Source organism: Pagrus pagrus (assembly GCF_965226575.1).
Source record: "Pagrus pagrus genome assembly, chromosome: 1".
Lineage (NCBI taxonomy): Eukaryota > Metazoa > Chordata > Actinopteri > Spariformes > Sparidae > Pagrus > Pagrus pagrus.
This window is the reverse complement of record NC_140185.1, coordinates 8,743,646-8,769,563: the sequence shown is the minus strand read 5'-3', so window position 1 is coordinate 8,769,563 and position 25,918 is coordinate 8,743,646. Positions and strand designations below refer to the sequence as shown.

General features: G+C 42.1%; 1 protein-coding gene across 6 annotated transcripts in view; it reads left to right on the top strand.

Moving 5' to 3' along the window:
* The window catches only part of kif13ba (kinesin family member 13Ba), a 45,405-nt gene extending 19,846 nt beyond the window's left edge, over positions 1–25,559 (top strand). For 2 of the 6 annotated variants that reach the window (XM_084362759.1, XM_084362760.1), the window contains exons 7-38: positions 814–994; positions 2,390–2,477; positions 2,922–3,056; positions 7,617–7,729; positions 8,151–8,262; positions 8,403–8,615; positions 8,714–8,824; positions 9,024–9,158; positions 9,618–9,748; positions 9,901–9,987; positions 10,121–10,311; positions 10,400–10,679; positions 10,849–11,011; positions 11,148–11,303; positions 11,445–11,594; positions 11,919–12,044; positions 12,502–12,675; positions 12,805–12,962; positions 13,080–13,212; positions 13,351–13,506; positions 13,633–13,732; positions 13,828–13,954; positions 14,090–14,145; positions 14,234–14,358; positions 14,447–14,968; positions 15,128–15,205; positions 15,303–15,353; positions 15,546–15,702; positions 16,559–16,689; positions 16,884–16,940; positions 17,326–17,905; positions 19,079–25,559. In XM_084362759.1, the coding sequence (XP_084218885.1) occupies positions 814–994; positions 2,390–2,477; positions 2,922–3,056; positions 7,617–7,729; positions 8,151–8,262; positions 8,403–8,615; positions 8,714–8,824; positions 9,024–9,158; positions 9,618–9,748; positions 9,901–9,987; positions 10,121–10,311; positions 10,400–10,679; positions 10,849–11,011; positions 11,148–11,303; positions 11,445–11,594; positions 11,919–12,044; positions 12,502–12,675; positions 12,805–12,962; positions 13,080–13,212; positions 13,351–13,506; positions 13,633–13,732; positions 13,828–13,954; positions 14,090–14,145; positions 14,234–14,358; positions 14,447–14,968; positions 15,128–15,205; positions 15,303–15,353; positions 15,546–15,702; positions 16,559–16,689; positions 16,884–16,940; positions 17,326–17,905; positions 19,079–19,284 (5,183 nt within the window). In that variant the 3' untranslated portion in view covers positions 19,285–25,559. Of the gene's footprint in view, positions 1–813; positions 995–2,389; positions 2,478–2,921; positions 3,057–7,616; positions 7,730–8,150; positions 8,263–8,402; positions 8,616–8,713; positions 8,825–9,023; positions 9,159–9,617; positions 9,749–9,900; positions 9,988–10,120; positions 10,312–10,399; positions 10,680–10,848; positions 11,012–11,147; positions 11,304–11,444; positions 11,595–11,918; positions 12,045–12,501; positions 12,676–12,804; positions 12,963–13,079; positions 13,213–13,350; positions 13,507–13,632; positions 13,733–13,827; positions 13,955–14,089; positions 14,146–14,233; positions 14,359–14,446; positions 14,969–15,127; positions 15,206–15,302; positions 15,354–15,545; positions 15,703–16,558; positions 16,690–16,880; positions 16,941–17,325; positions 17,906–19,078 lie in introns of all 6 variants that reach the window. The other 4 variants (XM_084362764.1, XM_084362763.1, XM_084362762.1 and 1 more) reach the window with 4 other exon arrangements.
* The last annotated feature ends 359 nt before the right edge of the window (positions 25,560–25,918 follow it).

Genomic DNA, 25,918 nt, shown 5'->3' with positions numbered 1-25,918 from the left:
TCAACCCATAGCAGAACTCTAGAAGCATGATGGCACAGTGGTGCTAAAACTGACTGTAGAAACAGGGCTTATAATCTTCTTTCTCTAAGTTTACAGTGTCAGAAAATAAAAAAGGCAGAATTGTATTAGGTACACCAGTACGACCTAATTCAATACAATTTTTTTTTTTTAGGAGAGAAGAAGAGGGGCTGCACTTAGAGCCTATATTATTTTGCGCTACGTACGCCTCACATAGCTACAGGTCAATCAACACAGGGGCACCGTGATGTACGACAGCTGTCATTCAACGGCAGTTGACAAATTCCCTCAAATATTAATGATTATTTAGACAGAATTCATAAAAGATTGTCATAAATTCAAGTTATTTTAGCACTGAAAATGTTGTTCAATGCAAGTAAATTAGCACTGTTTGATAATATAACACTGTCGTGATGTAAGTTGATTCTAGAAAAAAGGAGAGTTAAGAGACTCATTTAAGACTAATTGACATGTAGCTAGCCACACCCAGTGGTTGTAATGAGTTTAAATAACTTGCTCATCACACCTCATATGTACTTATATCACCTTTAACTAAGGCCTCAATAGTAAACAGAATTGAATTTACACAGGTCCGATGTTGCCAAGATGAAATGAACTTTATAGACTTTGTAAAGATAGATAATATGGCAGAGCCGTTGTATTGGATTGCATTAGATTGCATAGTTGTACCATGCGAAGTGGCCACTTTGTGTATATGAGGTTCTCACAAAGATGCTATTTTCACTTTTCAAATTGACTGCATCAGTTGATATTGTCTGTGTGTGATGTAACCAGGTTCGGGGAAGTCATATACCATGATGGGTTCAGGAGACCAGCCGGGTCTGATTCCTCGGCTGTGCAGCGCTTTGTTTGAACGAACCCAGACGGAAGGCCGGAAGGAGGAGAGCTTTACTGTTGAGGTGTCCTACATGGAGATCTACAATGAGAAGGTCCGAGATCTGCTCGATCCCAAAGGGTACGACCTTGTCTTAATCTTCTAACCCTTTTATGACAGGAGGGATGCTTTTCTTTCCCTCTGTAGGCCACAGTGACTGTGGTAATTAATTAAGACACCTTCACTACTGCATTTGTGTTTGTCATCTGTCCAAGCCAAATTAAAAAAGCAATAGATATATAGAATACACTTTTTGAAGCTTCTCTACAGTAAAATCCATCCTCTGAAGAGAGAAGATTGTCCTTTTTATAGTGAAGATGCAACATGAAGTGAAGAGTTACAGTTACTGTCTCCAGACTGTACAGAATGCAGCTGCACGGCTTTTAACTCACACTCACAAAAGAGCACACATCACCCCTGTTTTAGCTTCCCTGCATTGGTTACCAGTCCATTTTAGAATAAATTTTAAAATCTTGGTCCTTACTTTTAGAGCCCTTCATGGCCAAGCACCCCCTTATATCTCTGACCTGATTACACTTCATGTACCTGCCCGTACTATGAGGTCGTCAGGTCAGAGATTGTTGGTGGTCCCTCACACCCACTTTAAGACCAGAGGTGACCGGTCCTTTCAGGCAGTGGCACCCAAACTGTGGAATGCCCTGCCTCTCTCTCTAAGATGCTCCGAATCTGTGGATTCTTTTAGGAAACAGTTGAAAACTTTTTTATTTTTAGTTAATGTCTTAACTGTTTTATGCATTGTATTGTTATGTTTTTACTGTTGTATTTTATTTTATTGTGAAGCACTTTTATCTGTGAAAAGTGCTATATAAATAAATGTTACTTACTTACTTACTTTCTTACTGTTGGTAAATGATGTGGTATTTGTGCTAAAACACAACTTAACAATAGTATTGACCTTAGATATAACTAAATATTGTCTGTCTCGGGTAATTTATTTTGCTTTTAATGTGATTAATCAGTATCTGAAGTGGTTATCTGTATTTAAACTCGAGTTAGTTGGTATAACAGAGAAAGTGTCAGGTGGAGTCTGGTACCAGCAGCTGCTGTGGACAGCAGATTAGAAAGACCACTCTTGTGCACTGCAGTTACTGATGGAGTCCAGTTCATGTCCAGCAGGTCAGCAGTAAATCAGGAGCACAGGCCTGTGTCTGCTGCCCCAGACAGCATAACCTTTGACCTTCACTCACCACGTGACCTTTTAACCTCAGTAAAACAGCCCAAAGGGAAGCAGACCATCTGACAGCCATATGGGCTTTTCTGTGGAGCAGAGAATGATGAAGTTCTTAGGCCTGGAGAAAGTTTGAATCAAGTGCTAATCAGGGAAAGCTGTGGTGGTGGCCGGATCCAGCTGAGCCTATATTGCAACACTTGGTGATACACCAGATGAATAGTAATTTACCAAGATTGACCATGTTGTTTGTCTGTGTTCGAAACCTGCCTTTATTTTCTGTCCAGGGGTAGACAAACTCTGAGGGTCAGGGAACATAAAGTTTTGGGTCCGTATGTGGATGGCCTGTCCCGTCTAGCCGTTGCCAGCTACAAGGTAAAAATATTTTTCTTAAATAGTGAATTTTAGTGTTTGCCAAGCTGTTATGTCAGGTTTAACCAATGGTACTCACTCTGACCAGTGTGTCAGTGTTCAGCAGACACGTGAGCAGAGCATCTTTCTTGCTTTCCCTCTCACTTTGATCTTTAACTTTGAGGATTTGTAACTGTGCGGCTCACATGTTCGCAGAAGTCTGCTAAGTCCTCCACCTAATCACACTGGAAAGAGGCTATTTATATAACTGTCAGAATGAAATACGTTTTATAGTTTATATTTGGCTCTCAATTGGGCCAATTGAAGCTGTCACTAAATATATAAACAAGCAGAGTCTCTCATAAAAGTTTTCTTCACAGCCTTAAAAGTTTATTCTGTAGTGAGAATGAAAACAATTTATTCATCATTCGTCATTTATTTATTGTTTGATTTCCGCTGTTCTGATAGGACATTGAGTCTCTGATGTCAGAGGGGAATAAGTCTCGGACTGTTGCTGCTACCAACATGAATGAGGAGAGCAGTCGATCGCACGCCGTCTTCAACATCATCCTCACACACACACTGAAAGACTTACAATCTGGGGTAAGATATAGCGCACACACAGGCTGGGTAGGGCACAGTTTTAACAAACATTTTGTTTTTTATTGCTTTTAAGCTAAATTTTGAACTATACATGAGATCAGAATTGTTTTCCTTCTGATCTTTTTTATTATGTTTAATCATCATCAAATGCCTCACCCTCTGTTGTCCCCGAATCCATCTGCTTCATGTAACTGACATTTACAGATAGTGCTTTTCACACTGTGTTAAGCCCCTGGCTAAGGGAGGTGTTAGCCTCAGGCTAAGAAAGTGTTCGCACTGGCACATTACAAAGTGGGCTAAACCTGACTTTAGCCTTGGGCTAAGAATATGCAGTGTGAAAAGCCCTAATGTTAGTCTGGTGGTCATTTCTAATCTTAATGATTGGTCAATTCATTTTGATGTGATAATGTTTTTGGGTTGTATCATTGCCAGAATTCTACATATTATTGGTATATGATACACTAGTGGTTTATCCGCTATTTCAACAAAATCCAAGAATAGACCTAAAAGACCTATTTTTCATCCTCACTGATCCACTCAGCCTCTCCTGCTCCTTGCTCTGTTTCCAGACCAACTTGCCAACGAGGGCTGTTAATAATTCACAGGCGTGACTTTGAGTTTGTCAACTGATACAGGCTGCTCTGTTTTCATGACACACCCAGAGTCAGTTGGTCAGTCAGTCAGTAGTGTAGTCACTGTGTAGTCGGTGAATAACTTAGCCGACACATCCTGTGTCCGGATGAGTCACTTCTTTATTGTCTTTGTCACTTTATTTTATTGTCTCCTCACCTCATTCTAAAAACATTTCACATCAGTTTGCATTGTCACAGGGAACTCCTCTTTGACCACTACAGCCACACTATACCAGATGTCAGCTCATTTTAATACAATCTGAGTTGTATATTTTTACACAGTGCTGGTTGTTTTGTATTTAATATGATGCCTGTTTTCATGTTCCATTGTTGCTTTGTAGTAGTCAGCAGAAATAAGGACCTGTTTTCAAAGTGCAGAGGAATCATAGGAAAATGACAAACTGCGCGGTGCACAGTGTGAAAAATGCTTTTAATGCTTTAAAACAATAGCTGATCCCAGAATGTTAAACAATGTTTCAGGGCAGTGAAACCTTAGCTACAGTATCATCTAATCAGTGTTTGATAAACAAATGCACACACTGTATATGCAAACAACCAGATACCTATGTAAACTTTGTGTTTTGCTATTTCCTTCTTCATGAAAGTGATTTAGAACAATGATTAGTCGAGTGTAAGAAAAAAGTTGGCAACTAATTGACTCATCGTTTCAGTTATTTATAAAGCCTATAGACTTTTGTTCAGACGAACAAGTCATTTGAAGAACTTGTGATGTGAATTGTTTACTATTTCTTGACTTATCACAGACTAATAGATCAGTCAGTTCATCAACAAAAAAAATTGCTAATTCAATCATTGATATGATCATTAGTGTACATTTAATCTAATAACTCCAGTAACTCGATACAATATGAGTTTAGTCTTTGATTATATGCAGACCTTGTTTTGTTGAATATGTATAACGATACATAATATCAAACATAATCACCTTTTTGTTAGCTTTAGTTGTTAGTTCCTAGTTAGACTGGCTAAGTGTCTTTTTGGTTGTATGTTGTAGTACATCTTATTGCCAGTAACTAACCCTAATCCCTATATTAGAAAAGCCCATTCTTAGCATGAATACACAGTATTACACATGCATATAAATAAGAACTTTACAATTGTTCTCTCAAGAAATTAATTCAAGAGAAAAAAATGATTGAGTTTAATAACTTTTCAGAGGAATACTGCTGTAGGTCATAGCATTGGAGCTCATCTGTGCCCCCTAATGGCTCAGCCTGAGTTGTGGTTAGAAAAACAATGATGAAGGGTCATGTAAAGAAAAAAGTTATCTATGACCCGTAGGTAAATTACCCATGGCTGGATGAGTCATTCTGACGCTCGACAGCTCATCACAGGATTTTCTTTCACTTGCGTTCCCTGCTCACACTTGTAAACCAAATACTCCACTCAAAGTTCAGTCAGTCTGAACTTTGGGCTTATCTGCTGCCAACTCTCAGTTGTTGACTATTTTGTTCTCTGCTCAGCTAAATCCAGTCAAGCTTGGTAATTTAGCCAAGTATACAGCAGATTTTTTTTTTTCCATGATGACATCTACTAGATTATTTACTGTTTGTAGCGCCTGTTGATGCCCTGACACTTGTTCTGTGCTGGTACCTTAAAGCTGCTGCCAAGTAGGCTGACGAGCAGTGTGTCCTGCCTGCTGATCTGGTTACTGATCGGGTATCATCTGTCCTGGTTACTGAATTCCTTATCAAGAAGGAAAAAATGCTACAGTGGCTGATATTTCCACCTTTTCATTATTAACTCAGCCAGCTAGATGTTAAGAACTGAATAGGACTAAAGAGAGTCTGCAGACTGTACACAATTAATACACAATGCAGAGACATAGACATTGAAAAAGAAAGTGTAGTGTGTTTACAGGTGTTGATTTCCAAGTCTGACACAACCGGGTAACAGGACCTTCACTGTCTGTTAGAATTCAGTCATTGGCTGTTGGCAATCAAGACATTTAATTATTGAATTACGCTAAGCTGCAGCTTCCTACTGTATTTGCTAGTGTTCACAGTCACCAGCGTTGTCTCCCAGCTGTGTGGCTCTCCAGTATGTCTTCACAATTTCAGGCCATTTTTGCTTAGTAATTTCTTGTTTGTTTAATAATGTGTCGTACTCTGGGGGATTTTAAGCAGAACTTGTCTGAAGCAGATCTGTATCAGTTGGTCTCATGATCTACTCTGTTCAGGAACCAGGTTCTGGGTTTGCTTGTGGTTGCTGATGTGGTGTGATCAAAGTCTTTTCAAGAGGTATTATATCAAACCTATTTCTTTGTCAGGACAAGGTTGCCTTTGTTTTCACAATACAACACAAAGCTAATTTTACAGCAGCTACACTACTGTCCGTTCCATCACACAGAACTTTACCTGCAAAAAATGAGATTTTAAAACAGGATATTAGCAGTCTGCGTATGCAACCAAATAAGGTGAGTACGTTTCTTACAGTCTCTCGGCTAATTCTTCTGACTAAATTTTGTTAGTTTCAACCTTTTTTTTTTTTTTAAGCTTTGATTTTTTGAGCATCAAAAGCTGCTTAACTGTAGGTAGGTGAAGCTTCAGACACCATAGGATTCTTATAGTAATCAAGTATCAGGAAAGGGTAGAAACTAAAGAAACTGCAGTATAACAGCTTAACAACTGAGGCAATGCGATTGTGATTTTGGGTTATAAATAAAATTGATTTGATTTAACAGCTAGGGAGAGTGACAATAGATATTTTTCAAAAAGAGGTGTGAAAATCTGAAGAGGGTGATGAAAAGATGTGTTTTCAGTCAGTTAAATCTTTACATTGCTGAAAGGTCAAAGGTCACACATTTGAACAAGATGGCATGACAAGTTTGGAATGCAGACAAATTCATGGAGGTAGTGAGTGTCAAATTACACCTGTTTTCTGAACTGGTCCACTGTTGATACAGACGGATAAGTGCAGCAGCTGACGTTGAGCTGCTGACGTTGAGCTGCGGATGTGCTTCTTTCATTGTGCAGCAGGTGAGGTTAGGTGTAACATTCAGCCCTGTCAGCTACTGAGCTGTCACACTTGGCCAGCAGTGGATCCTTCCCAGTACAGATGGTGATGTGATATCCAGTTCTTCAACAGCCCCGCACAGGAACTGAAGGAACCTGTCGACATAAGGGTGAAAGATGAGAAACCAAAGTTGTACAGAGCATTTTGACATTAATCATGTGGTAGAATCACAAGAATAACGAATAGAGAAGTTCCTCTGAGTAAGAGTAGACCAAAGCATCTACAGTAGCTAAATAAACTCAACAGAAAATTCATGGGAGGGGAGGTTTCAAACTCGATGTTTATTTCTGGGTCGTCTGTTGCTGCAGTGCTTGCAAATCAGAGCAGGGCTCAGTTGAAAGCTGCTGAAAGCCCACAAGGAATTGCCACGGTGTTCTGCCTCCATGCTGATTAATGAGCCATCGGAGTTTTGTCAGACCTCATGAGGATGTATGTCGCTGCTTTCAGGAATGTTAGCAGATACAGATCTGCAGAAATGCCCTTGACTCCAGGTGCAGGCTGGACAATGCAGTCAAAGACTGTAAGAGGGCGAACAAAAGCGGATTGCAGGTTACAAGGCCACTTTTGTAGCTACATGTCCATCCATCTTACTGAAACTGTATGATGCATTTGGCCACAAGACAAATGGACATTCCCTTTTGACAGTAGCATTTATGACTACGGTGCTATTACGTCTTTATTGCTGTGAAAACAATGCATGCCATATGTCATTAAGAGTCATTGTTGACAATATAACCTCATGTTAAATGCTGCCAGTAGTGGCAGGTGTAAAAGCAACATAGGTAAAAAGCTGTCTGGTTTGGACAAAATTGATAACAAATCATCCACAAAACCTCAGAGGCTAAGTGTTGCAACTGAACAGTTGTTAATGTCTGTTTATCTTTCCCTGTAGACAAGTGGTGAGAAGGTGAGTCGGTTGAGTCTGGTAGACTTGGCTGGAAGTGAACGAGCAGCAAAAACTGGAGCAGCAGGAGAACGTCTCAAGGAGGGAAGCAACATCAACAAGTATGCACAAGCAGTTCAGCACACATACACACGCAGTTCACACACACAAACCCATGATTGGGTTCAAACTTTAAACTGCCTTATAATCTTCTCACCCCATCAGTGTGACTTAATTTTGCAAGAATTCTTTCTAACCAGAGTGTTGTAATATCATTCTTGAGACTCACTTGTTGTCACTTGCACTTATAGCTGTCAATAGCATATACCCTGTTTTAGGTTATATTTTTGTGAAGCCTAAAGCTTAGTATAATACAACATGAATTTGCTGGTAAAAGCTCTGGAAGACGCTTGATTTGAAGCATCCCAACACAAAGAGAGATGTACACAACAAAGGAACAGGGACATAGTGATACCAACCCTTCAGCAGATACATGAAGTAAAATAGAAGTCCGTTGACCCTGCTGTTTTGTGTGTTTGCCAGGTCTCTCACTACTCTGGGCCTGGTGATCTCAGCACTAGCTGAACAGGGAACTGCCAAGAACAAAAACAAGTTTGTTCCTTACAGAGATTCTGTTCTGACATGGCTGCTGAAGGTACATACATACTGTACATATCCAGTGCTTGTTTTTTGTTTTGTTTTTTATAAGAAGAGAACTTCTGTTTTGATCGTCTCTCATATTTTCTCTCTCTGTGTCTCTCTCCTTTTCTCTGAATTTCTTGCATCTTTCTCCAGGACTGTCTGGGTGGCAACAGTCGCACAGCAATGGTTGCTACTGTGAGTCCAGCAGCAGACAACTATGAAGAGACACTGTCGACGCTACGATATGCAGACAGAGCAAAGAACATTGTGAACCATGCTGTTGTTAACGAAGACCCCAACGCTCGCATCATCAGGGAGCTCAGAGAGGAAGTAGAGAAACTTCGAGATCAACTGACTCAGGCAGAGGTGAGATATCTTCGAGATATTAGAAATTAGGATTTGGAAATTGCTGGTTTTCCTTAATCTCAGTTGCTGTTTTTTTTTTTTTTCCATTCTTTTTCCAGTCTTTGAAGGCTCCTGAGTTGAAAGACCGTCTGGAAGAGTCAGAAAAGTTGATTCAGGAGATGACCATCACCTGGGAGGAGAAGCTTCGTAAAACTGAGGAGGTTGCACAGGTAATACACACGAGAGTTGTGAAAGTTATTAAATTATATATGTATACATCTGTAATTATTAATCAAACTGGGCTTCTGTAATAAATCTCTCCGTGTTTGGTTTTTGTTTTTTCTACATTTGGTAAAACTCCTCTTGATCATAAATTTTACATGTTGGATTATATTCTGTGTTAATCTGATTTCTATCACGTGTTTGTAGGAGCGTCAGAAGCAGTTGGAGAGTCTGGGTATTTCTCTCCAGTCCTCAGGGATTAAAGTTGGGGATGATAAGAGTTTTCTTGTCAACCTTAACGCCGATCCTGCCCTCAATGAACTTCTGGTGTATTACCTGAAGGTACACACACACACACACACACACACACACTGTCCTCATCATGCTTTACCCAATGCTTTGTCATATATTCTCCCTATTCACACAAAATATCAGACAATATTATAACTATCATTGAATTTACTCTGTTTGACTCGGTATATGATCCACCTGACCTTTAAACATTACATCCCAACTCGGCTGCCATAGAAAATCTAGAAAACTGAAATTTCAAATGTGTTGGGAAGCACATGAAATCAATTATACCTAATCTGAAAACATAAAAGCAAACACCGAAAAGTTGGTGCTTAATGGTCTAGATCAAAGATGAGGTCATATCAAGACAGTCGTGATCGGGGCAAATAAAGTTCTTCTTGGTTAAGATTGCAATTATAACAGAAATGTATCCACTTTACACACTTGTGGGCTTTAGTCCACTCTCAGCTGACAACAACTCGTAATATCTTGAATGTTGTGTCTCAGGAACACACAAAGGTGGGCTCAGCTGACTCTCAGGACATCCAGCTGTGCGGGATGGGTATCCAGGCTGAGCACTGTGTCATCGATATCACGACAGAGGCTGCCGTCGTCCTCACCCCCCACCGCAACGCTCGGTAAGCACAACCACATCACAGACCAGAAGTCCAGACAGAGTAATAAGAACATGCAGAGCGTTAGCAGGGCACCTACAGTGGTAGAGTTGTTTTACCAGAGGAGATGTCGTTATATCAGTTTTAATATCACTGTTGTCTTTCTTGTTTTACAGGACATGTGTTAATGGCTCTCCAGTAACGAGTGGTCTGCAGCTTCACCACGGTGACCGAATCCTCTGGGGAAACAACCACTTCTTTAGGTAATTTTTCACACACTCCCAACATTTGTATCTTGTTTGCTGTTTTGTATATTACCTAATCACTGATCATTTGTATCTAAGAAAACCAGTTGATACCAAAGATTTCATTAAAAACTGAACATCTTACCTGCAGGATCAACCTGCCTAAGAGGCGTTCTCGGGGAGCTGAGGATGAAGAGGGCGAGGGAGGAGTGATGAGGAACAGTGGCAGCAATGAGCAGCTGGATGCAGATGGTGACACAGCCAGTGAAGTGTCCAGTGAGGTCAGCTTCTCCTATGAGTTTGCTCAGACAGAGGTCATGATGAAGGCCCTGGGAAATAATGGTAAGGAGGTGTTAATATCTATATTCTGCATAGACGGCACATTAAAAAGTTAAGTGTTCTCTGACTCCTCTATGCTTTGTCCTATCAGACCCAATGCAAGCAGTCCTCCAGTCTCTGGAGAGGCAGCATGAAGAGGAGAAGCAATCTGCTCTGGAACGACAGAGACAAATGTACGAGCAGGAACTCCAGCAGCTCCGCAAGAAGCTGAACCCAGACCGTCTGTCCACGGGCTCGACTGGAGGGCCGGCATCTGGCCAGCAGGGTTCGGGACAGCAGTCTCACTACCGCAGCCTGGAGAGACTCAGTATGGGAGGGATGAGTCATTCGACCAGTGCTCAGAGCAGACTTAGGCAGTGGAATGAAGAAAGGTGGGAGTGCCCTGTGTGTACCAAGAATAGAAATGCACACTTAATTACTGAATTAGTTATTAGTTTCATCTATTGTACTTCCATTTGAATATGAATGCAAGTTGAACACCTTTTCCTTATATATCCTCCTCTTCGTTCCTTCTTCGTTACCACCTCCCCCGTCCCTCAGGGAGGCGGTGTTGGTGAGGAGTCTGCGGCGGCTGAGGGAGCAGATAGTGAGGGCAAACCTCCTGGTGCAAGAAGCGTGTTTCATTGCCGAGGAGCTGGAGCGACACACAGAGTACAAAGTCACGTTGCAGATCCCATCAGACAACCTCAACGCAAACCGCAAGGTCTTTCACACATACATTCACAAACCTAGACAGTCATGCACAGATGTGCCGTGTTCTGTTTTTAGCACAGTCAGTTCTCTAAATATCAGTGTGTGTGTGTGTGTGTGTGTGTGTGTCTATTTGTGTGTGTGTGTAGAGGGATGCTGTGCTCAGTGAACCAGCAATTCAGGTTCGACGTCGATGTCGAGGGAAGCAGATCTGGAGTCTTGAGAAGATGGAGAATCGTCTGGTCGACATGAGAGAGCTGTACCAGGAGTGGCAGGAATACCATGTCCATCACCAGGACAACCCAGTGAGTTAGCGTGACAAATTTGCATTCTAATAAGAAATGAGGACATACCCTATGGTCAGTTATGGAATCATAAAAGATGAGCACTGTTGAGACCTACTGTCATCTCAGTGAAATAAAGTTGTATTCCATGTTCTCCTCCAGGTGATGCGCTCATATTTCCGTCGAGCAGACCCGTTCTTTGATGAGCAGGAAAACCACAGTCTGATTGGCGTCGCCAATGTCTTCCTTTCGTGTCTCTTCTATGACGTCAAGCTGCAGTATGCTGTTCCCATCATCAACCAAAAGGGAGAGGTGGGTAGTCACATATTTGCTGATTAATGATTATTTCAATTCCTACATGTCCTACAATCCTACATTTAATTTCAGCAGTTGCTTCCATTGAGACTTTACATTTTAGTAAAAAACTGTGTGGCACTCATTCAGAGTGACTCTCAAAGAGAACAGTTTTTATGCATTCCTGGATCATAGTCACGTGATACACAAATGATAACCATATTGCAAGTGTGGTTGCAAAATACTCAAAGATGTAAAAAGGAAATTTCAGCAGGATGTTCAGACACATTTTCGAGGTATGGTTGGGGTTTTTAATGTTTTCACTCTCCCGCCTGGGTTTAGGTGACAGGGCGTCTTCATGTGGAGGTGGTGAGGGTTGGAGGGGGATTGGAGGACAACATGGCTGGAGGAGATGAATCAGACAACAACCAAGACAATGAAATCCAGGATCGTAAACTGGTCTGCATGGTAAGATGGACAAATCATCAGAGATAGGTACATTATCTCTGTTATTCAGACCTGGTTCTGTCAGTACTTTGAATCACTTTAGGAGCTTAGTTTTATAGATAAAGAAGCCTTAAGTGTGTTTAGTCTACTTAAATTTCCAGTATAAAATCAGTTGCCTGTTTATTAGGAACACTAAATTGAAACTAGTGCGGTCTAATACAACAGTCTTGCAATAAATCCACATTCATGAAGGAAATAATAGTAATTAGTTGCGGCTGTTTTATTAGACTGCATGAGTTGTCAAGGATCAGTCAGAGTTCCATGCCAGGTTGGGCAGGGCCGGTTTGCCACTGGGATGGAAACAGAGGATCCACTTTGGCAACCGTTAACGGGGAGCAGCCAAAAGAAGAAGAGGTTGCATTTAGGAGAAGATGTGTTTTAATATTGAAACAACTTCTGACCCGTGTGTCCTCTGCAGATTAAGATCCTGCAGGCCACTGGTCTTCCCCAGTACCTTTCCAACTTCGTCTTCTGTCAGTATGCATTCTGGGACCAGCCTGAGCCCATCATCGTGGCTCCTGAAGTAGACCCATCGTCGTCGTCACCCAGCACCAAGGACCCACACTGCATGGTGGTGTTTGACAGCTGCAAGGTGAAGCCTGGGAGGGGGAGGAGGACTACAATAAAGTCCAGATTGAACGCTGTAGGGGGTAGGAAAGCAAAAATGTATATTTAGTTCTAAATAATTGGTAACAAGACTGGTCTTTCTTTGCCCCTGTAGGAGCTGGCAGTGTCAGTATCAGAGGATTTCATCGAATACCTGACTGAAGGGGCAGTTGCCATCGAGGTTTATGGACACAGACAGGCTGATACAGGAAGAAACCCCGCCCTGTGGGATCTCAGCATCATCCAGGCCAAGACACGCACATTACGAGACAGGTAGAGACAGACAGTCATCTCTGACTCCTAAACTTGTCTGAGCTTTCCAATAACTGATAGAAAAAACCCAGTGCACCAGCGTTGCCCAGGTGTGCCGCTAATGTGGTTTTATTGTAGGTGGAGTGAGGTAACACGTCGCCTGGAGCTGTGGATTCAAATCCTGGAGATAAATGAGAATGGAGACTTTGTCCCGGTGGAAGTGATTCCTGCTAGAGATGTCCGGACAGGGGGAATCTTCCAGCTTCGGCAGGTAGGAGTAACAACCACAGTCAACCTGGTGACAGCAGCAAACTTCAGCTTAAAAAGCCAGCTTTTGAATATTCTAGTTATTTTCAAACTAATATCCTGTCTTCTAAACACGTCTCTTTCTGCACCTCCTTGTCTCCAGGGCCAGTCGAGGAGAATCCAGGTGGAAGTGCGGTCAGTTCAGGACTCGGGCACCATGCCTCTTATAGCAGAAATACTGCTGGCAGTGTCAGTGGGTTGTGTGGAGATCAGAAACACCACAGGAAACCAGGAAGGAGATGAGATGGACAGTTATCAGGTAGACCAGTTTAATACTTCTCAGTCTATAATCAGTTAGCTTATTTCAATAGGCAGCAAAAGACATTCCATCTTACGTTATTAACAGGGGAACTGAAGACTAGTAATTGACTGGTTTGTTGTATAGGAAAGAGACCTGGAACGTTTGCGGGGCCAGTGGTTAGCTGCTCTCACCAAGAGACAGGAATACCTCGACCAGCACCTGCAGAGCCTGGTCAGCAAAGCAGGTAATACACCATACAAAATCTGAACACTGTTCCTATACCATGGGGTTGTTGCTGTAGGGAAAGTGTTTAATGTTTGAGTGTTGTTGTGTACACAGAAAAGACAGAGGATGACATGGAGAGGGAGGCCCAGCTGCTGGAGTGGCGTTTGACTCTGACAGAGGAGAGAAATGCTGTCATGGTGCCCTCTGCTGGCAGTGGCATTCCTGGAGCTCCTGCTGAATGGTATGACACATGGCAGGAAGTGTGCGTGATTGTCTCCAGTCTGATTTACTCAATATATCTTTGTGATTACCTCAACTTACCATTACAGACAAGTGTACATATGTTAATCGGTGTATATTGCATGTTTGTTGACAGGGTTCCTCTGCCGGGCATGGAGACACACATTCCTGTCGTCTTTCTGAACCTCAAACGTATGTCAGTTCTTTGCTGAATGATTAATGCTTGCTAACATTTTCCACTTGCAGTCTGATTTACGTTGTTTTCTTTTGGTTTTCTCAGCCGATGATCTCAGCTCTCAAGACCAGTTTGAGGTTCCTGAGGCTGGAGGTTGGGACGCCACCCTGAGCGGAGAGGATGAGGATGACTTCTTTGACCTACAGATCGTCAAACACCACGATGGAGAGGTGAGGGTGGCCCTGCAAGAGGTATATTTTTGAAGAGTCCATTTGAGGAACTGTTTTATTAATTGGTTCTGTTTGTCCAACTATGCAGGTGAAAGCAGAGGTATCATGGGACTCTACTGTCCATGAGTGTCCCCAGCTAAGTCGTGGGGGAGCGTGGCCGGAGCAGCGGGTATATCTGACAATTCGAGTGGTGGTTCAGCTCAGCCACCCCGCAGATATGCAGCTGGTCCTGAGAAAGAGGATCTGCGTCAATGTAAACCCAGGCCGCCAGGGTTTTGCCCACAACTTTCTCAAAAGGATGTCCACCCGCAGCACCATACCTGGCTGTGGGGTCACCTTCGAGGTGGTCTCCAACATCCCCGGGGTAAGACAAGAGGAAAATGTCAGAAATGTTGTGTTTTGTAGAAGAATACCTCAGCAGGGTAGTTTGTTAAACACATTGTTTATGTCCCATCAGGATGCCCCAGGTTCAGAAGACAGGGAGATGCTTGCCCGGCTTGCTGCCAACGCACCCAACAGCCAGTCAGCTGATGACGAGGCTGCAATTGAGAAATACCTCCGCAGTGTTCTCAGTCTGGAGAACATCCTGACTCTGGATAGACTCAGACAGGTAAAGATATGAACAGTTTTAGGGTCGATGGGAAGTTTTAACACACAAAGCATGTCAAAATATTAAACTTATCAAAGTTGTGATTTGTTTTCCTGTTTTTACTTAATACAACTTATATTTTTTGCTATCTAAAAATGAGAAATGTCCTGTGTGTTACAGGAAGTGGCAGTGAAGGAGCAACTGACGAGCAGAGGGAGGAGCAGCAGACGGAGCTTAAGTTCTCCTTCAGTCCACAGGGTAAAAAAAACAAATACAGTGCCATTTTACTGAACAGTATGTTACAGTATAATATGATTTCTCTTCATATACTTGCTCTCTGTTCTTCCATCCTCAGCTGTCTGGAAGTAGACAAGACCTGTCCACAACCTGCCTGCTAGACGATAAGGTAACACACCATTGCTTCCTACTTCACATGTTAACTTTAGCAACTGCTGGCCTAATGATGAGTTAAAATATGTTGTGATTCATTGTTGATCCAGTGAACCAACAAGACCTATGTATCTTCCATTTAGTGTAGGTAGCAAATGTGAAAAGTTGACACGAATATCCTGTCATCTTTCTGCTGTCTGTTTCTCAGGGTCGATGGGAGAGTCAGCAGGATATCTTCATGCCTTCTCAGTTTCACCGCACCCTCCCCCGGCCTGCCTCTTCCCCCTCCACCTACTCGACCTCCCCTTCTTCATCCCCGACTCCCTTTGGCATGACACCCCCCCGGGACCAGGAACCAGAGCAAGGTAAACCTCCTCCCTTTCCCCCCTCTGCCCTTTTCCTCCTCTCTTCTCTACCATAAATGCCTTGTCACTTTTCCTCCATACCTCTAACTCTCACTCTCCACCAGTTCTTTCATTCTCTTCTCCTTCTTCTCATATGGGTTTATCCATTTCTACTTTATGCTGATCTCAGTAATACTTTGACAGACTCCTTGCTTTGCTTCACTTCTCTTTCCATCTCTTCTCTTTCTGTTTAATGTTGTCACTACATGATCTCATGTGTCATTGTTTATATTGGTCTCCACTTCCCAGCAAAAGTGACGCATAATGTCTTTCTTCTTGACTGCTCTTTGTGGTGTCGCTCAAATCCATTTCTGTAACCTGCTTTTGTCTAACGAGTGTGAACTTCTCTCTCCTCATATTCACTCCTAAAGCTTTTCAGTGTCTAGTCAATCGCCCTGTTTGCTTGATCTAAATATTTCTGTCTCCAAGTTTCTTGCCCATGTCAGAATTCATGTTACTGTGATTAATTTGTTCACAAACTGAACAGAATTAATCAGTTTCAAATCAATTTGTGTTTCACACTCCAGTGATTAGAATGTTTTTAAATCACATTGTGATGGCTAAATCAACCATCTGTGTGTCAGTGTGTCTAGTGGCTGGCTGATGCCTTCTTCTGCCAGTCTATCACTGTTGGGGTTTTTGCCATTTCCGGGACTCGCTTTCAACTGTCTTAATCTTTTACACCTCCTCTACCTCCCACACCTGCTCATCTTTCCTTGCTTCCTTCTTCCCTTCTGCCTCCTACTCCTTCTGCCTCCTCCTCCTTCTGCCTCCTCCTCCTTCTCCTCCTCTGTTGCCTCTCCACCCCCTCCCCCAGGTCGTTCAGGACTTGCTGCCTCTTATCTTTCAGTTAAGGCGCTGGTTCCTCAGATGCCCAAACTGCTCAAGTCTCTGTTTCCAGCACGAGACGAGAAGAAGGAGCTGAGACCTTCGCCACACAACCAGCAGGTCAGCAGAGACAATGAAGTAGAGCGCAGTACAGCTCAGAAAACTAACACTGTGACTGTTGAGCAGGGTGGGATATAGTCATCTAACTAGTAGTAAATTATGCTAGACGGGTTCAACTAGTACATTAAGAGCTCTGTCGATGAGGCAAGTATTCTAGTTTCCTTGTCATGACCTTATTTGTCATTACTCAGCAGCATGTTCCTCGCATCGTGACATCAGGAGGGGACGAAAGCCGAGTCAAGACTGAGACGGTGAGATTGTGCCCCTGTCCACTTTCTCCTTAGGCGTCGTTTTCTGTAAAGTGCATTAACATAATTATATATGTACAATATATAGGTTTTTGAGACCTTTTCATGTATTTATATCTAAGCCCAAAGGGTGACTGTGTTATTTGTGCAGTCGACCAGTATGTGGCTGCAAATGTCAGAGGACAACATTAGCAGATGATGCAAATGGTCCTTCAATATGTCTTCATGCTGCATGTAACCGACCCTAGACTGTCTAACAAATGATTGGTCCAATTGTAACATTTTTGGGGAAGTTGACTACTATTGCTGATTATTGTTTTGTTGTTTTACTTGTCTGCATGCTCTCGCCTGTTCCTACGTTCCTGTGGCAACCCTTGGCTTCCTGTAGACTGCTATTCTACGGCCCCCAACTAAAGACAGACGGGCAGAGTTCCCAGAAGTCCCTCCTCTTCCTGTGCATGACCCGCATGACACTACCCCCCTCAGCCCCCTCAGCCAATCATCAAGCGGCTACTTCTCCACTAGTGTTTCTACAGTAACCTTGTCTGACGTCCTCCAAACCTCATCCTCGTCTTCCTCCCTCCTGGCCTCTGAGACTACGTTACCCACAAACACCCAGCAGCAGGGTGCTGACAGGAACGATGTTGTGACCTCTTCTTCTCAGTGTTGCACCAAGATGGCCGTTGTCATCTCTCCACCCGCTCCCCACAGCTCTGCCAATCACAACAACGTCACAACGGAAAACTCCTTCACTGAACACAAGCAAGTCAACTCAGGAGAAGGCTTTGAGAGACTGGAGATCTTAGTGGACGATGAAGAGCGAAGCCATGATGGAGTACTGCCTGATTGGCTGACAGAAGGCGCATATGTTACAGTAGGAAGCAATAAGGCCGGGACAGTGCGCTACGTGGGAACAACGCAGTTTGCGGAGGGTGTGTGGGTGGGGGTGGAGCTGGACACCCCTGTAGGTAGGTGCACAGTAAAAAGGGTCATTTCACCCGAATGATACAAATACATGAGAAACCACTTCAAGCATCAGAGTAAAAAACAGTTGATTTAAACAATAACCATACCATACTGCATATACAGTGTGGTGTAGTACTTTTTAATAGTCTAATATCTGAATGCTGAATTTCACTAAAGCCGTGATAGACCACATTCAAAAGGCGGCCATTTTACTCTGACATACCGCAGGTGGGAAAGTCAAATATCATATTACTGTGCTCCAGGTTGCAAGTCATATAAACATACCTAACCTGATAAATTGTTATGATTTCAAAGCTTCCCACATGATTAGCCACTGAAAAACAACTGCTAGCGTTGGCAGTCAACCACCTTGTAGCTAACATTATTACCATTTGATAACGTTGCACAATACAATAGAAAAGGTGTAAATTAAATCTCAAATGTTAACGCATATCTTGGATCCGTTCGAGCCTGGAAGTAAAACACACTGGATGTAACAAACCGAATGCTAACATTAGCTAATGGGTTATGAAATATGTTGTTTTACTTGAAAGTAAGGCCCAATTTCCCTCCAGTCGCCGGTCACCAAGTAAGCAATAAAATGATAATGATGTGTCAGATTCCCTACAGCTGCATCCAAATATCTGGACTTCACCGGTCTAGTGTGAGTGCTGAGGGCTGTCCAAACCCACAGTTCATACAGTCTACAAGGGCCCTCAAGGACCTTCTGTAGACTTCCAGAGAGTCTGTTTGGGGTGCGACTTCACCAGACTTCACTGACTTAATTACCCACACTTTATTGCAATACGGATGTGATGTTGTAAAACTTTTCATGAATGGGTAAAACAGTTAAAATATTTAGAAGTACAGGCTGTACAGGTAACCATTATTATTATTTAATTAATGTAGTCCTAATGTAGACACGACTGAAGTCTGTGAGGGCTAAGTCTACAAGCCCAGAAGGTGGATATTTGGTTGCAACCTACGACTTGCAACCTGGAACACGACATTTGAGCTTTGCACTGTGAGCGTGACATTAGAGGAAAAATTGCTGTCCTGTGAATATGGTCAATTGACTCCCCTGTAAATACGCTGCCTTTATTGTTGAAGCTGACCAATATAGTGCTGAATGACTTCTGATTGGTGTTGACGACCTTATTTATTTTCTCCTCCAGGTAAAAATGACGGTTCAGTCGGAGGTCATCGGTACTTCCACTGTAAACCAGGTTACGGGGTGCTGGTTCGCCCAGACCGGCTGTCCTACCGTGATCGAACCAGTCGGCGCACGGGAGAGTTCTCAGCTCCCGCACATGTCCCTGTCCTGCGAGGAGAAGCCATTGTTGCCCGCCGGGGGGAGAACCGCAAATCCTGGAGCAGTTGAGACAGGGAAACCAGGAGCTGAATGGGAGAGATGAACTCCCCACAGAACAACGCCACCTCTTCCTCTTCTTCTCCTCCCAGCTATGCAACAGGCTCTCACATCACAACTGACATACTGCCTACTATAGTCTGAAAATACATTCACTACATCCATTCACAGGGAATGGATAAAATAGAATAAAAACAATGAAGAGAAGAGAAGTTGTTGAAAGACTATGCAGAGTATATAGAAGTCCATGGAAGGACTATTTATCATGTGGGAAGATGATGCTGAATGAGTGGCGGTCAGTGGGAAGACTGCTGAGGATGAATAGAAGTCAGTGCAGACTTAGTCGTGTTTGGAGTGTCGGAGCTCTGCGGGGGTCTGGATCAGAAGCTGCAGACTGGATGATTTGCTAGAGACACTTTATGAACTGATATACAGGGATGCAAACTAGTCACTATATAGGCAGGAATCACATATAGAAAATATTAAAAACTTAATTTTAGAGTGCAGAAAAAATGAAAAGCTTTCACCTTATCCAGTTGATTGATTTGCCACCTTTTTTTTTTTCTTTTTTGGCATTCATAATATAGTTATTCTTAGTATCATAGCTTGAAATATCAAAATATACTGTATGGGCATTTCTTACTCTGTTTATGTCTCACTTTGTGCTCTCGTGAATGAGGAAAAAGAAAGGTCATATTAGATTTTTTATTTTTTATTTGGGGTTAGCGAGACATAAAGCTATGCCAGGCGTGCAATGATTTTCACCTGTGATGTGTTTGCATCCCTGGATATGATGTTGTCTACCAGACAGTCCTGAGACTCCCAGAATCCCCTGCTCTGGCTGCAACTCCCTGAACTCTCTGTCTGCAGACACTTTGACTCATTGTTTGAGACACGTCTCCTCGTCCTGGACTCCTTCTCTTTTCTTTTGAACATAGATCCTCCCAGAATGTGCCTTCACCATGGCTTGGTTTGCATTTGTTTGTCTGTATATTTAATTTCTGTCGGCTGTGTTTGCGTTGAAGAGAATGCCTTGAGTTAAGTGTGAGGTGATCTCAGGGACTGCAGAATGAAAAAGACAAGGAGGGGTGTATGTGTTTTGTGTGCGTGTGTGTTTGTAAATGTTGTACAGTGTTGTCATGTGTGCACAGATGAGTTCATGTTGTCATTTTGATGTTGAAGATTATATGTGTAAAGCAGGAAAAGTCGTGTCCTTGTTGGACAAAGCCACTACGGGAGCAAGTTGTGTGTACTGGGAGGCTTTAAAAGTCGATTTTGCACTGGAGACGTTAGATAAAAAGCATCAGTATGTGAGCAGAACGCGTCTGTGGTCATGGCACAGTGAGAGGTAGACGAGCGTGAACAGATTCCTCAAACCAACTAGTCATGTGGAAATGGTTCTTGATGACCTTAAACCAGAGTGTATTCTCCATTTTGAGTGGGCCGTCTGGATTTCTGTTCTGTTTCTCCTCTGTGGCTGACAGCTGGCAGCCACTAGGGGGTGCTGTGTAGAGTAGTACTTTGGTGTTGTGCTGGTGGGAAATGTGCATGTGTATGTGTTGATGAAAAGAAAGTGAGATGGACACGCAGATATTCTGTTTGGTGTTTTACGCTTGAGAAGGAAATCGATTTGCTTCTATGCATTTGATCAGTTGTAAGAGTTTTTATCGTTTCTTTTGTACGACGGACACATCTGGGAGAACGAGCTGTACGTTTTGGGAAAGTAGTTCTGACTGATGGAACTTTACTGGCATGTCTCATACGAGATGATGTGGCAGACGTTGGGATTTTTTAAATGAGTTTTTATTGAACATCACATTCCAGAGGGACTGAACACTCTGCAGTGACCTTTCTCTATGTGTACGAATTAATGGGAAAGCATTGTCAGTACACCATCGCACTGTTGTGAATGTGGACAGGACACGTGTTCTCAGTGGTTTTCCTTAAGCTAAAGGGGCACTCCACCAATTTTAAACATGAAATTCAGTTTACTCGACATAAGGAGTACTACTCAGCATGTGAAAACGGTTATATAATGTTGTCTGTAACTCTGCAGGGAGCTCCTGGAAATGAACCCTGATGACGTCCCCAGTGGGGCTTTTCCACTGGCACTTTTGGGTGTGCCGATGTACTTCTCCATTACCACTGTAAGATGGGCCCACCCTGCCTTAAAGCAGGCTGCGGTGATGTTTTTTGTGATGGCAGCCAAACCGTGACAAGGTGAAAAACAATAACAACCTAAGCTGTCCAGCAAAGACTTTGTAGGAAATGAATTGGGTTTACTACCAATTTAGCAGAGCAGCTATTCTTTGATAATGCTGCTGGGAGAAGGAGTATTTACAGACGCTCCTTTGACTATTACTCAAGACAAGAGCTTCGTCAGTTAAAAATACATCTTAAGGCATAATTGGAATGCTTATCCTGCCGCGATGGGCTGATGTGCCAAGTCAAACAGAGTCGAGTCAGGCCAGCACATTTGTATGGAAAAGCCCCACAGGGTTACTACATGGAGACTACAAAAAATAGGACAGGAAGCCTGTGTTACAAACTGGCCATGGAGATAATCAAACACAAGAAATTAGAGTTGAATTGTGGGAGATGAAGGCTTTAGTGTTTTTAGAGCTTGACCCATATTCATACACACTAAAAGATATCTCAGCCTCTGCTGCTTTAACTTGGTTCAATCTTTTTTTTATCCGTCTCTCACATCATCACTTAATTCAGTATACTTAATCACGGGAGTGCCCCATCAATTCATAAATAAACTAGACTGAGGTCAGTATAAAGTGTTTGAGTTGTCCTGAGTTGGAGTGATGTTGTCTCACCAAGTGAGCAAGAGTCATGTGCTGATGGAGCATGATGGAAAAGTATCATGTCTGTTTTACAAACAGCTAGGCTATTTGTCATGTCCTGATGATGATGACAATGATGATGTTATTGTCCACTGAGGCAGGTTCTGCAGCCTGTAAGCTGTTTCTATGGTGACATTCAGTTTATCCACGTATACTGAGGAATCTGTACAGATTTCTGATGAGATGATTTGACCATGCATGCTTATGAATACATTATTTGGAATACCGTGTGTATGTAAACGCACTCGGTATCTCCAAACACTATTATCTCTCTGATACAATATGTTTCTCCATTCATTTTATCATGCGTCTTCTTAATTTTAGAGGCGTGACTTTACTATTTATATTTAAATGCTTGTACACATGCATTTATCGCATGAAAATCGATAGCGCCTTTTTATTTGAATAAATATTGCACAAATGATTCCATGAAAATTGCTGCTATTAGCATTGTAAATTTACCTGTAAATGGATCAGTTGATTTCTCTAACACACTCTATCTCTAACTGTAGATTGGAATTGAATAGTTTGTTTTTTAATCCCAGACAGAGAAAGTCAGCACGTTGGTTCGGTGGCCAATATATTTTTAATATGAAGCAGTACAATTCCTAAAAATAAGGCACTTTGTCATGTGAGCCTTGAAGAAGAAGAAGTGGGAGTGACAGTTGGAATATTTTCTGTGTGAGAAATCATTCCATCTTTTTTTTTTAAAGCGGAGGAGGAAACTATAATGTTGGAGCTGAAGGCAATTTATCACCACAGTGGAGTTATTATCTGTGTATTTATTATCTGGCCTTAAAGCCATCTGATTGGTTACTATAGGTGGCTGTCTGCTTTGTTATTGGTTGGCAAGTTGTGAAGTGGCTCGTAGGTTGGACTCTTCGTTGTTTTAATGTTGTGGTTCATAACAGTTATGTGGTAATGAAGGAAGGTTTTCTCGTGTGTGTGTGTGTGTCTGTATGAATGTTGGGTGGGTGTGGCTTTGATTCAGTCGTGTCAAGAGTTCTTTCCAAGATGGGAAATGAGCACCAGCTGCCACTTTACTTATTGTACTTTGGACTTGAGCTGAGAGCGACAAACATTAACCCTCCTGCTCTCTCGATACATTTAAATTCAGTCTGTGCGGCTGCTGTTCTTGCCCGTCCTGGTCTGTGCTCGGGGCACCGTTAAAGGGGTTTGAGATCACTTCAGGCTTCTGGATGTCCTTTTATGTTATTGTGCCTCAGAAATCACATGACCATATATCTTCCACACACGCTTCAGTTCATTTGCACAGAAGTCTCCAGAGGGAATCGAAGAGTTCATGTCTGGAACACTTGTATATGTAGGAAGACAGAAAATACTTTTTTTTTAATATTCAGTACTCTCAAGTTTGCGGTTGTTCTTCAAAATTGTACTTGTTGTACTGAAATTGTCTTAATTTTCTGCTTTCACGTCAGTATTTAAGAGGTTTTTGGAGCAATATTTTTCAGCTATATTCCTTCACTCACTGCTCAACTACATTTCAAGTAAAAAGAAGAAAATTACTTAAATTGGGAGCTCTTATTTTACATGACAGCAGAGCTACGCCTCAAACATTGTGGTAATAAGTGACTTTGTCTTTTCTTCCAGCTCACATCCTCCCCATTAAGCATTAGTTTAACAGACGTGGTGTGACGCTGACATTACATAGAAAAATAGAGCTCACGGCTTGCTTCATGCACATGATCCAACATTTCACTAAGGAACTGTAAAAAGAGGAAAGTAGCATTAGTAATAAGTGTTTTGCTCAGAATGGATTTAATGTTTTATTTCTCTGCCAGCAGTGTTATTTATGTGACTGTATCAACCACAAGAACCACATTCTGTTCGATTCTTATTGATGTGATTTGTGTCCAATCTTCAGACGGTATATTGATCCGTACGAGTCTTCAGCCCCTCAGAATGTTTCTTATTTTTACCGTTTAATTTTCTTAAGTGCTTTTGTTTGGCTCAGAATTAGTCCCATATCTTTGTTGCATTTCCTGTAGCTCCATGCTAACTATGGGATCACTGGTCCGGAGCATCATGTCCCCCCTGCCGTAACGTGGCCTTCAATCTGGAGCCAGACTGGTTTTAGCAGGAACAATCCCAGCTCTCTAACTAAACATGCTGTATTATATAAACCCTCAGTGTGCTATTGAAGAGAGTCATTCCAAAACCATACGAGTACCCTGGTTTACGATTAAAAAAAAAAAAAAAGTTCATCTTCTAACAACATCGAGTGGTCACAGACATCAGAGGGATTTTTAGATAAAGATTGAACCTGTATGAAGGCTGTTGTGTCGCCCCCTGGTGGCTGTTGTCACACCTCAGTCAGAAAAGCTGACTTCCACACAGGGAATTTTATACACAACCAGAAAAAAAAAAGATTAATAAATCAGTGAATTTACACCGCACCACTGCCCTACAGCAGCATGCCTGACAGCTTCTGCCTACCTGGGATTATCGCTACCAGGCAGAGATCTGAGGTTGTGTTCTGTTAAAAAAAAAATCAGAAAAGTAATGAGCTTGATTTGTTTGTATTTTCCGGGCGCTAAAACACAAGTTTTCACCTTTTTTACTACCTCTGTCTCGCCTGTCCGGAGTGTTCTGCCAACTTCTTCCCTGAGGCCTTGTGTACCTGCTTCATGAGTGAGCTGGCTGTACCCGGTTCACTTTCTGCTTGTTCTCAAACGTTGGATAAACCACACAAACAAGCAATACTTGGCTGTCAGGTGATGCAACAAAGCTGCATTGCAATTTTTTTGCAAAAAAAAAAAAAAAAAAGGTGTTTTTCCAGGAAGACTCTGATACAACTTCTCCTCTTGGTGCATTTTAAAGGCAGTTGGTATCAATACAATGTTGCATTAACATTTCCAAGGTACCAGCAGCCATGTTTAACTGAGCTGTGTAATAATAGAAGGCTACTAGGAGCTTCAGGAGAGGGCTTGGTGCTTGCTAAATCAGGGAGTTTTAGTAAAACCTCGTTACTCCTGCAAAAAAAAGCCCCTCCAGTCCCTGTAAGCTTTCACACATTCAGCTGAAGAAAACTTTAATAATCCAACGTGGGTTTAATGCAGCCTCGGCCCAGTCAACAGTATTACTATATCATCCTGACTAATCATTATCAGTTCCGTTTGTTGCTACTGTTGATTCTGTGGAGCGGGTTGGTCTTGATGTCTCATTTGTATGTGTGAGTGCACCGTTGGAGTGGTTGTTCTATGTATGTATGTATGTGTATATATGCGCATATTAAGACTTATAAAAAGAAAGATCTGAGCACAAGTTTGGGTTTTGATTAATTTAATTGTTTTATGTAATTCTATGCTGCAATCCAAAGAATAAACATGTATTATAATACATTTATAATTTTCATTTTTTATCATCTGAACAGTAATCTGGTAAGGAAAAATAAAAAGAGGAAGATTGACAGAGTATTTGTTCTTTATTTGTACATTGATCTAATGTTTAAAGAAGTGGACACTGATGCAGCACATGGTGCAACGATCGCAGGACCAAAAACTGGGAACTGATGGGAGCTGCTACTGTATTTGCTATTTGGTAGTGTATTATACCTTTTAAACACATTTCTCTATGAACTAGTCATTCCCAACTCAAGGTCTACCTAACTTTCTAGAACATCTAACTATTATTTTCTTTGTCGAGTATTTACTTGATTGATTGATTAGTTGTTTGATCGATAAACTGTCAAAGTATTGAAAAATGTTGATCAGTTTCCCAAAGCTCATGATGACGTCCACAACCCTGATGGCACTAAGTCGACCCTTAGTAAA